Source organism: Eubalaena glacialis, chromosome 16 (genome assembly GCF_028564815.1).
Source record: "Eubalaena glacialis isolate mEubGla1 chromosome 16, mEubGla1.1.hap2.+ XY, whole genome shotgun sequence".
Taxonomy (NCBI): Eukaryota; Metazoa; Chordata; class Mammalia; order Artiodactyla; family Balaenidae; genus Eubalaena; species Eubalaena glacialis.
The window spans coordinates 80561724-80574117 of NC_083731.1; the positions used below are offsets into that span (position 1 = coordinate 80561724).

Sequence of the window (12394 nt, forward strand, 5' to 3'; positions counted from 1 at the left end):
AATGATTTTAATAAAACACCTCAAATGCTTGTATTATTTAAAACTCACATCACTTGATCCTCAGAGAAGGCCAGAGGTGGAGCAAGTATTGTATTTTCTCTATTTTTACAGATTTATTATTTTATCCATGCATTTACCTGTCATGTACTAACATAACAATAGCTAACATTAATTCACAACTTGCTATGTACCAGACACACTTTTAAGTGTTTCACACATATAAACTCCCTGCAATCTAATGAGTACAAAACATTATTTATTTCTGGTTTTAAAGATGAGGCAACTGAAATACGAAGAAGTGAAATAATTTGTTCATAGTCACACAGCTAGTGAGTGGCACAGCCTGGCTTTGAACCCAGTACTCTAGCTCCAGAGCTGGCATTTTTAATCATTCTTCTGCTCTCTTGGTATGGTAGCTATAAAAGTCCATTATAACTATGATCTTATGAAAGAGACAAGCAGAGAAGGACATGGAAAAAAGTAATTGTTAATTCAACATAGATTTATTGAATACTCACTCTGTGCTAGGTGCTTGGTGGGAAATTAAACAGACCTCCTCTTTACCCTCCTAGAGCTTACAATTTAACATAGAAGCTGCTCATTAAACAAATTACAGTAATAATGTGAGAGAAATGTTTTGCTAGAGGAAATATAGGAATTCACAGAAACATCTACCAGGAGTGATGAAAGGCTTCCCAGAGGCAGTGGTGATTAAGCTGAGATCTAACAAGTGAGTTGGCTTATCTACCTTGAGTCTGTCTAACCTAAATCCTCGGTTAGGCTCTTTCCACTAGACAATATAAATAGAACAGAAACAAGAGGGCTATAATATCAGATACAATATGATTTTCAAAGTGCAAGAGTCTACATAGGTCTGCTAAAAAATTTGAAAAACTTCATGTAATAGACAGTGTAGTAGAATATATATTGTCAAAATTCACTCAGGAGTAACTTACAAAAATGGACTGTAAACCAATAGGAGAAATTTTTAAAGTTATCAAAAAAATAACCTCCCTCTAAGGGTCAAAGAGTTTTGCCTATGGGTTCTTTGAGATTTTCAAAGAATGGATAATTCTCATGCAATATAAAATTTCTACATCTTATTTATACAGAGGCATAGTTTCCATATTTATTTTATGAAACTAATGTCTTCTTGACACAAAAACTTAAGAGGACAAAAAATGAAAATGGGTACAAAAAGACCAAAGAAAACACCAAATCAATAAGAGTTAAAGGAACTGCTTCCCACAGCCAAGCACAGTTGATCTCAAGAATATAATGATAGTTTAATAATTATGAATCTATTACTGTAGTTCATTGATAAGTCTATAGTTATCTAAAGGGCATTTGACAAATTCCAATCTTCATTATCATAACTAATCTTAAAGACTAGAAGGGTACTTTGATAATACAATACAGAAATGCATGGTTGGTTTAGCATAAAATTAATTAATGTAGTTTATAAATTAAGAGATTAAAGAAGAAAAATTTGATCATTTTAATAGATGGAGAAAATGCATTCAGTAAAATTCAACATCCTTTCATATAAAAAATTTTGATCAAAGAATGGAACTGCCTGATTAAGAAAAAACAAAACCCAGTACAGTCAGCATTGCAGTTAAATGGAGAAACACTGGAAGCATTCTCCTTAAAATCAGAAATAAAATCAGGATACTACCACCTCTGACTGGAGGCCGAGCCTACTTATAAGGAAAATCATAGAAAAGAATGAGGAATGGTAAAGAAACAAAGTTACCATTAGTCACTGATGTAAGAGTACAAAGACAGCCCCCCAAAAATATATAAGGTTAATCAGAAAGCTTACAAATATTTATGGAAACAACATCAATTAAGCAAAAAAATCAATTGAATTACTATATGCAAGTAACAGAATATAGAAAATGTAATTTTATGAAAGGATATTATTTGTATTATAACAGCATCAAAATTATAAAGTGCCTTAGCATATGTTCACTAAGTGCTGTAAGTGGCTGTACCTGGGCCACAGGAGCTCTACAAAACTGCTGGGTTGTAGTGGTCAATTCCTTCCTGCAGTTTCAGCCCCATTTCCTTGCCTCCACAGGTGTCTGTCTTCAGTAGGGCTAAAAGGAGCCCAAGCCCGTTAACCAGCTGAACAAAGGCTATGATGGAACAGACCCTTGCTGAGATTTAGACTGGCGAGGTTGTGGAAGTGGGGCTGGGCCAGGATACAAAGAGAAATATGGGGGAAGAGAGAAGTTACTGAGAAGAATCAAGAGATCTTAGCATTTTCATTTGCTGTGTGATCCTAGTCAAGCAACTTGTTCTCTTTAGGAATTCTTTTATAAAATTCAACCAACAGGACCCCCCTCACAGTTACTGAGAAGAAAAAAATGAGGGAATACATGTGAAAGTAGCATACATAGGATGTTGTGCTTAACATTCTGTAATCAAATGTTAGTTTTTCCTAAATAAGATACAGTCCGTAACTTCCCAAAGAAAAAGAGGCTGTGTTACAATAGCAGCTACAGCAGTACTGAAGGGGCTTTCATGTAGTATGCAGTATCCTGTTGAAACAGGTGCCAGCGTCATCCTCATTTTACAAATGAACCCACAGTGGGTGTTCTTCTAGGCACCTGTCAAACTGTCTACACCAGCCAGCAGAAATGGACATTAGCAGTAGTCAGAAGAGTGTAGTACTCATTGGTCAACTCACTGGCCAACTCATTGTATTGCCAGCACCACTGACTGCCTGTCCAACATAGTCTAATTTGCCACTGTTTTTTCTCCAGTTTAATAACTTTCATACCTTTTAAAATCACTGTGCATTTGAATTAAGCCAAGACCCTGTTAGATCCTTCATGGTCTTTTTTCAAGGGCAGAATATGTACACACTCTTCTAGGTCCTTCAAACCCTTCTCAGACATTTTTGAATTAGTAAATTTCTGTTCAAAAGATCAAATCAGGAGATTCTCCCCAAAATGTAAATATGTAAAACTCATTAACGTAGTGCCTGTTATCACACCATATCATCATTATTCTCATCATCATATTTATTTCTTTTTCCCACAGTGGAATTTCTGTAAGCATCAAGAGTAAGAAAACTATAATTTCCAAGCAGAACATACGAAGTTTCTGCTCAGACTTGACATGTTCCTTTGTACTCACATTCCATTGGCCAAATATGCCAAGCACAAAGAAGTGTTCAGTAGAAGTCAGAAGGTATTGTTTTATAGGTGATTAAATTTAGATTTGAGGAAATTAAGTCCAAGGTTATATAGCTAGTATTTGGCCGTGCTAGATTTACACGTAAGGCTGTATATTCTAGATGTTTTATTTCCCACCCCAAAGAACAACCTGATGAGCAATGACTAAATTTTTAGTTAAATGAAAAATTCACATTTCCAACCTTTCCTTCTGAAAACATTGGTCCTTTTTTCAGAAGGAATAAACCAGGACAGAACACTGCAGCATAGGCTTCTAGGTAACTTACATAAGGAACTTGGACATAGAGAGATGTGGCAGACTTCCAAGTGATAGGAAGAATTAGTGAAAACAAACAATGACTTCAATAAGAATTTAACATTTTGGAAGAAGAACTTTTACTGTATTTGAAAAGTTTAGGATTCTCTTTATGCTAACATCTTTACTCATTTTACTTCTACAGCTAATCTTCAGAAATAAAATTTTATAATTTGTTCCCTACTATTACAAAATATATAAATTGAGATCTTAAAACTTAAAAGAATACTGTGGCTTTGAATGAGCCACCTCTTATTTCAAGTTTTTAAATACCTTTGGTTTTGCTTTTTAAAAAGTTTTAAAATATGCCAATATAGTACTATATTTTACCTTGGTAGTATAAAATTACTTTTAGTTTATAAATTTATATTTACAAGTTTACAGGCTTTACTAGGGCTGATCTTACTGAGCCTAACTATAAATGTCTTTGGAAACATTATTGCTATTTAGGAATATTCTCACATTTTATGTTAAATTTCAAAACCATTCAGGTTTTTGAAAAATGTATTTTTATTGAGTAATTCATTTGAATTATTGCCTGAGAATAATTCTTTGTACATGAAAAAACTTGTTTAAAATTTTTTTTCTACAGAATTCTATAAACCTGAAGAGTAATCTTTTAGAAAAATCATCAGAAGGAAGGAATTTGTAGAAATAAAACTGGAAACATTCAGAATCTTGATGGTGTGCCAAACCAAATGTCAACTGGAGCTCGACCAAAAACTAAAGTAAGTAGTTTTCTTACAGAATATTCTGGGTGGAGGGCCATGCCCCACTCATACAGTGAAGAGAGTGCCATATTTGCATGTTCTCTATTACTTTTTGTGTTTTAAGTTAAACATTAAGATTGACCTGTTTTTTATTATAGCATGATTTGTAATGAAAAACATATATAGTTAATATTTATAAAATTGGAAAAAATGCACTCTGTGATTTTAAGATAAAATTGATAGTCCATTGTGATAAGTAGAGTCATAGCAGTAGATCATATGTGCTTCAATTAACTTCTTAATTATTAGTGAAAATTCCTGCTGCAGTTGAAGATCTCCTTGAACTATTATTATAAAAGTCTTCTCTATTAGGATAGTATGCATCTCAGTGATCAGTGTTCCAGAAAAGAGGCATCAGATTGGGGAATACAACTGCAAAACATCAGTTATAAACATTAAATACACTTTGTTTAAATAATTGTCTTTGCTCTACCAAGCTAAATAATGCCCAGGAATTTTGTTGTTGTTGTGTTTGGTATATTTTTAATGAGGAAAAATTGACCAGCCTTTCTTATAGATATTTTACAACTTTTAATATTTATAACTTTTTTCCAAATTTCTAATTTTTTTTCACATTTTTTATTTGAATCCAAAAGTATTGATACATCTTCATAAATTCTGACCAGTGTTGGATATAGAGGGATATTATTAATGTGCAAGATTTTATAGAGTTACTTATGGTTTTTGATTTTATGATTCCCTGGCTGCTTTACAATGAAAAGAGTAATAATAATTTTGCAAGTAAATATGAAGGGAAAATATTATGTGTCTTCCTGACAGGAAACAACAGAAATTTTCTAAATTACCTCAAAAGAGATCATTTAAGAGATTACTTACAAAAGTCTGGGCAGCTTTAAGGGAAACCAACAACTGTTGCCCAGGAGGATCTTTGGCCTTTGAAGAGGATTGCAGCCACAGCCAGACTCCAGCTTGACAAAGAATAGGCAGAGGGAGAAAACACCCATCTCTCTCCCTCCCAGCTTCTATCCTTTTTTTTATTAGCTGAGCTCATCAGGAAATCAGGAGGGAAGGGCACTCAATTCATGTGTTCTTTAGCAATTGTGCCCCACAAAGGAAGATGGAAAAGAGCAGAGAGTAGTTTTAGAGGGTCAAATAGAAAATATTCAGCACACATTAAGTTGAAAATTGTCAGCTACCATTATTAAATATGTAATATGTTCCAGGCACAGTGCTAAGCTCTTCACACACATTGCCTATTTAATCCATACGACAACCCTACAACATAGGCATTATTACTTCCATTTTTTAAAAAGAAATCTGATTTTCACAACAACATCATAAAGTTAGTGGGATAGGTATTAATGTTATCCTTATTTTATAGATGAGCAAACCAAGGCCCAGGAAATGTAAGTAACTTGACCAAAGGGGCAAAACCAATACTTGAGTCTGAGTCTTCATGCTCTTTATCATTACGCCATAGCATTCATTGCCTTGGGAATTTTGTAATGCCTTTGGAAAAAATGCATATTACTAAGTGAAAGAAGCCAATCTGAAAAGGTTTCATACTGTATAATTTCAACTACATGACATTCTGGAATGGGCACAACTATGGAGACTGTAAAAAGATCAGTGGTTGCCAGGAGTTAGGGAGGAGGGAGGGGTGAGCACAGAGGATCTTTAGGGCAGTGAAACTATCCTATATGATACTATAATGGTGGATACATGTCATTATACATTTGTCAAAACCCATGAAATTTACAGCAAGAGTGAACCCTAAGGTAAACTACGAACTTTAGGTAATTATGATGTGTCAGTGTAGGTTCATCAGTTGTAATAAATGTACCACTCTGGTAAGGGAGACTGTGTACGTGTGTGGGGTCTGTCAGTGAGTATATGGGAAATCTCTGTGCTTCTGACTCAGTTTTCCTGTGAACCTAAAACTGCTTGAAAAAATAAAGTGTACTTTTTAAAAGACAATTATTTTTAATTAAAAAAAGAAAAGAAAAATACAGCACATCTTAATTATATTTACTGTGATCCACATTTCGTTTCTTTTTGGTGAAGAACGACTGATGGATAACATCAAACTTTTACTCAAGGCTTTCTTCTTAGAGTGTTTCTCAGCCCAAGAAGAAAGCATTTATTACAAATCTATTGATTTTCTTTTTTTAAGATTAACAATGAAAGTTAAAAAGGAGAAAGACATCATCTTTAATGTGATGCTATAATCCATTGGCTATTGCCTCTTAAGGGAATGTAATTTATTAAAGAGGCATTGGGGACCCATCTTAGCTGATTTTCTTTTCTTTCTTTTTTTTTTTCATCTTCTGTGTTTCTTTTTTTTTTTTCCTAATTCTTTTATTTTTCCTTCTTTCCTCTTTTTTCCCTCTCTCTCCTCCTAATACACACTTTTTTTAGTAAGGGGAATACCATGATGTCGCTCTAGCCCGGCCCCTGTAGACGGGACCCTGGGGCCTGCTGTTAAAACCACTGTAGAATCGAGAGCGGGAACTGTTGTAGTTGGTGGTCCGGCCACGGTATCGGGCTTGCGGGAAACCCCGGTCTGTTGTGCTGGTGCCTGGTCTGTTGGTACATTTTGGGATCACCTTGATTTGTCTTCCTCTAAATAGGGACTCATCTAAGGCCAAGGAAGTCCTCACTGACTTTTTGTCTGAGAACTCTATATATGCAAACCCTTTGGGATGACCACTAAATTTGTCACATAGTATAGTAACACGGTTGACTGAACCACAGCCATGAAAGTGTGCTTCCAGCTCTTCTGCTGTTGCACCATAGTCCACATTGTAAACATAGATGGAACGGGCATCAGCCTCCATCTTCTCCTCAATGGACATGATCACTGGGCCAGCATTGCCTGGAGGTGGACTCATATTCATCTGCTTCTCTACCTCGTTCTGTAGCTCCTTTAGCTTCTCAGCTTCTTACTCCATCTCCCTGACTCGAGCGTTGATCGCTTCCAGCTCCGGGTCCTCAATGGCGCCGTCCCCTGGGTCACCCTCGACCAGTCCCGGCTCCTCCTCGTCCTCCTCCTGGCTGCCGGGGGCTCATGAGCCAGGCCCAGGGCCCGGAGCTCCCGGGCGGGAGGGGGGCACGGGGCCGGGGCGGCTCCTCTTCGGGCTCGGGCTCCGGCTCGGGCTCCAGCAGCAGCTCCTCAGGCTCCAAGCCGTTCCCATAGTCCCCGGCGCCCCCCGGGGCCCCCTCCCCGGCCTCCCCACCGGCCTCCCCACCGGCCCCGGGCAAAGATGGCGGCGCTGCCACCCCGGCCCGCAGCCCCGACCGCCCGCAGCCCCCGCTGCTGCTGCTGCCGCCGCCATCGCCCTTCGCTGATTTTCTAAAGATTCTTTTTATTTTTATTCTGATTACTTTGTTTTTACAGTAAGCTCTTAATTATCCTGGAGCAGGTAATTTATTTCCATTAGCTCATTTAGGATAAGGACAGGATAACTGTATAAACTATTAAGAAATTTGGGACTATTTCATATTTTGGTCCATTCAGAACAATATTATAATCTGAGTGCTCAGCCAATTCTCACTGACATAGGGTGTGGAGAGGAGGAATACATAGCCTCAGATATTAATACTGGGATTTATATTGCCTCTGAGAATCTTTTTCTGTTTTATGTTTTTACCACCAATATGTGCCATGGGCATTCCTTCCAAGTCACATATGAACAGGCAGCATGCAAGCAGGGGTCAGTTTGGCAGAACAACTTTTTTTGCTGTTCTATCTGTAAATCTTTCAGTAGATGAACAATGGTTTCTGAAAGCTTTCCCTGCTGTTTTCCTTTTCTAGGGAATACTTTCTAAAGAGCCAACTCACTTCTATTTCCTCTGAATATGTCATGAACTCAGAGGTCCCATAATAGAGGAAGTTTGCCATTAGCTAGATTTCTTCCAAGATAGGAGACAAATCCTTCCACACAGATTTATGCCAGCCGGATGTACATTCATTCATCTGACTTATTGTCATTTTCATATTTTCTCAGGCTAGGCTGCAAAACCCAGTTTCACTCATAAAGATGTGCAGAATTCACTGCCCGGTGGAACATGTCTGAGGAATGTGTGCTCATTTCTGAATGTAGCCCTGGCTGCCAAATACTGAGAGCAAGGCCTCCACCAGCCCTAGGCAGGTTTCCCATGGGGCTAGTGCTGTGCGGAGGATGGAGGATCAAGGTGTCACCCTTTATTGCTTGTCAAGACGTCTATATACTTTCAGTAGAACATTTCCAAAGTTTGGAATATAGCCTTCTACCTTCATGGGACTGTTTCTGTCTACTCATCTCAGATGTCATGTGCCTAGGGGTGAAGTGAAGAAAGCTCTTCATGGTAGCTGCCAATACAAGTGAGACACACGAACAGCTCAGGACTTAAACTGGGCATAAACATCCTCACCACAGAGCCAGATATCTCAGTCTGAAGTCAGGCTGCACATACGGATGGTACGCCCTGCACAAGGGTCACCTTTTCTAATCAGCACAAAGATATCTTCTGCTCACCAATTTGTGAGTCCTTGAGACAGTGAATGCCAACAAGGAGGACATTTTTTCCTAAATTTTATGAAAATATCATATGGGCTAGCACAGACTGTGACCTGGCTAAGGGGATGGTCCAGGTTAGGTTGACACAAACAGAAAGTCCAAACTATAAATTCAGACAGCCAGGTTGCCAAGGCGAAGAAAGGTATTTAAAAGAAAGCAAAGACAAACAGCCACCAGTTGAAAATCTGGGGCTTTTCTGGCTTCTCTGTTCTCAATTTGGGAAGGCAGGTCAAGCCCATTTCTGAAGCCAGTGACTCATGAGCAGCTTCTGATTTATGCTTAATTCCCAGACTCGCGGGTGGGTGGAAGGCACAGGACAGGGTGATGCAGAGAGTTATATTCTGGGCAGGGAAGTAGGTGTGGGTTGGGGTGTGGACTAGCCAGCTCCATCAGATATATTCTCCATAACCTGGATCTGCATCCTCATCTTCCTCCAGAGCCCAGACCCTTGTGCCTGGCTGGCTGTCTTGGCATCTTGAACTGCATGTTCCAATGCACCTCAGACTCAGTCTGGAACTTGATAGTCTTCTCCTGTCTTGGTGAAAGACACTTTCAGTCAATTCATCATTCAGGCCAGAAACCTGGAGTCACCCTATTTTTGTTCTTCTCTCTTAAACTCACATTCATTGTCACCATGTCCTCTCTAGTCTGCATTTCTAATGAGGTGTTAACTCATCTCCTTTTCATCCCTAATGCCAGTGCTCTGGGTGGTCCATCTCTCACCTGAAATGCAGCCTATTAATTGGTCTTTAGTATCAAATACCCCTCATCCATTATCCAAAATACAAACAGAGTGACCCTTTAAAAAGTTAAATCTGATCATGTCTCTGTTCTATGGGAAGATCCTTCAATGTCTTCAATTTTTTTTTTTTTTTTTGTGCTAGAAAATCAAATTTCTGTGCATGTAAGACAAAGCCATTCACAATTTAGCCATGACAGCCTCTCCAGCCTCTCCTCTTTTGTCTCCTCCATCTTTCACTCAATATTCCAGCCATATCAAACTACTTTTGAATTCTTCTCACACTCTTCATATTTGCATCTTTCGCTCCTTTAACCTAGAATTCCCTTTCTATCTTCTTCACATTGATTCACTTTACTAGGTTCTCAAGACTCAGTCTATAGGAAGGGCCCTGTTCTTCTAACAATTGTCACATTAATATTATTTATATATTTCTTTGTTTTTCCTTTCACCAACCTTGAAGCATTTGAAGTCCAGACTGTGTCATTTATCTCAGTAACCTAAGTGCTTAGCACAGTAACTGAAAATTATAGGTACTCATTAAATGTTCAGTGTGTAGTATCTTCTAGTTATTTCAGTAGAGTCTCTTTTCTACTGAATAGGAGTTGCTACTCAGACACATTTGGACTAATGTTTTGGCAAAGTTTTAACACTAGAAAGGTAGATGTATACACATTCACACCACAAAAAGTTATGGGTTCCAGGATGTTAAGAATTGAAGAGTTGTCATGGATGAAGACTTTCTATCTAGGAGAAATTTCTAGAGAAATTTTTCCACCCAGGTCAGACTTCTGGTCACCCCTTTTTTTTCCCCTGAGAGGACTGGGGTTTGGGCATCGTGCTGCCCTTTCCACTGCCACCTTCTTTGTTTTCAACTATTATGTCTTTCAGTCCTTGACGAGTGAGAAATAAGGAAAGTAGTTCCAGCAAGGACAATTCTTTTTTCTGCAAGTTTTCTAAGGGTTTTCATTGGAAGTTATGAAATAATGAGCAAAGGGGCTCCACATAAAAGCCTCCTATGGATACTTTTTATTTTTCCCAAAAGAGTGTTAGAGGGAGATAAGACAGGTGATGGGTCTCACGTAATGTTTATCTATACTTTGGAGGCCACCTGTAGTCAGTGAATTTCCTGGAAGCTAACTAAAGAAGCTAAGGAAGAGTTAAGAAATAGCTGGAGGCTTTGTAAGAGTTGGGATGGAACAGGGGCTAGAGATTTGACATGATCCTGTACCTTAGCTGGAGGAGAGGTAGCAGTGGAAATGGGAGAGAGGAGAAGCCTCAGGTGATGATGCTACAGGAGATATCCAGCCTCTCCTTCCTTCCCCCCTGCCATCATTTCTAGCATAACAACCCGATGGATCCTAGCGTGGGCTCCACAGTGGGAGAAAGTTCAAAGGATTTTTGCATGGTCAAAGGAATGAGGAGAAGGACATGTGAAACATATCCTCATAGCAGCGGCTGTGGGGGAAGCAGAGTTACTTTGGCCACTAGGCTGAGGTAGTAATTCCCAGGGACTATCTGTATGTAAGTAGTGGTCCAGCAGATGTAGAGACTGCTCATTATTGTTCTTAAAAATGTAATATCCTAGAGAATAAGACACTAGTATTTATATTGTGTTTCATGATTAACTATGACTAACTATTCTAGAATGTTTAGGTCCTTCCTTTTGTCCCCTGCAGATTTAGAGAGTATTTACTGGAGCTAATACATACAGAGCCACATCTGTGTAAAATGACATCTGTTTCAGGAACACAGCCCAGTCGTGGGGTTGAAAATATGCAGTCACAAGCCACATGTGGCCACTGCATTCTTGAAGCCCTGACTAGATGTATCTGCCCGTGAGATCACCCCAGCTACCAACCAAATATATTTCTCCTCTAAATTATTGAAAAGTATTTTAAAACTATGTATCTGAAAAATTCAAGGCTTTTGTTTTGGTTCGTTTTATAGCCTTTACTGATTATACATATTTCCTCTATGGCTTGAATGGATAGCAGCATCAGCTGTGGTAATAAATCCTCCACTCTGCAGACCTGTGTAGCACATACGCCTGTGCCAGAGTTACACACCAGATGGCACCTGAAAATGAGTTGATATCTGTGGTAAGATGGTATTTAGAGAAAATACATTTATAAGTAAAACAGGATATACATTTCACAGTGATTTTAAAAGAACGTTGAACAAGTCAGTCGGCAAATATTATTGAGTGCCTACTCTGTGTAGAACCTTGTGAGGGTTGCTGTTTTGGCGTTGGGTTGCCTGGATGTAGCACTTAGAAGTGTTACTAATGCATCATCTCCTATAAGAAGATTGGAAAAAATAATGCTTTCCTAAATTTTCAAGTTTCCTCCACTGTTGATCTTCTGTGTTATGAACTTGGAACAGGGCTTAAGAACATTTTAATCATCAAGGATATGTTTTCTGTGGCTTTTTGAGTAGGGCATGTGTTATGACCTTAAGTGACCAGTGGAAGACAGCCCCTATTGGGATGGCCATTGTTTACGTGATCTAAATGGATTTGGTCCATAAACAACACAGAAGGGTCCTAAAGACTTTAAACATCCAGGAATGTCTCCATTAAGATTTACAGAGTGCAGAAGTGACTGTGAATTTCTGGTCAGAAATGTCAGTCTCCTGAGGTACATGTTCTTTAGTAATTACACAACTGTTCCGGGAGAGTGAATGGGTGGTGAGTTAGTGAACTATGCCTTCGCTCCTGACCTGTGTTGTCTCTCTTCCCCACCCTCCCCAAATAGCTGCATAACCAAAGATGAAATTTCCTTCCCCACAGTTAAGACCATAGGACCATAAATTGGTGTCCCATACTGCCTCCTACTTTCATGAAGCAAAAATGAAGTTTCCTC

At 38.6% G+C, this 12394-nt stretch overlaps 1 protein-coding gene and 1 pseudogene across 1 annotated transcript in view; one reads left to right on the forward strand and one right to left on the reverse strand.

Moving 5' to 3' along the window:
* The window catches only part of STARD13 (StAR related lipid transfer domain containing 13), a 401131-nt gene that overhangs the window by 20326 nt on the left and 368411 nt on the right, over window positions 1–12394 (forward strand). The window contains exon 2 of the mRNA XM_061170637.1: window positions 4094–4229. Coding sequence (XP_061026620.1) covers window positions 4200–4229 — 30 coding nt within the window. The 5' untranslated portion in view covers window positions 4094–4199. The remainder of the gene's footprint in view (window positions 1–4093; window positions 4230–12394) is intronic.
* Window positions 6606–7567, reverse strand: LOC133076654 (polyadenylate-binding protein 2-like; annotated as a pseudogene).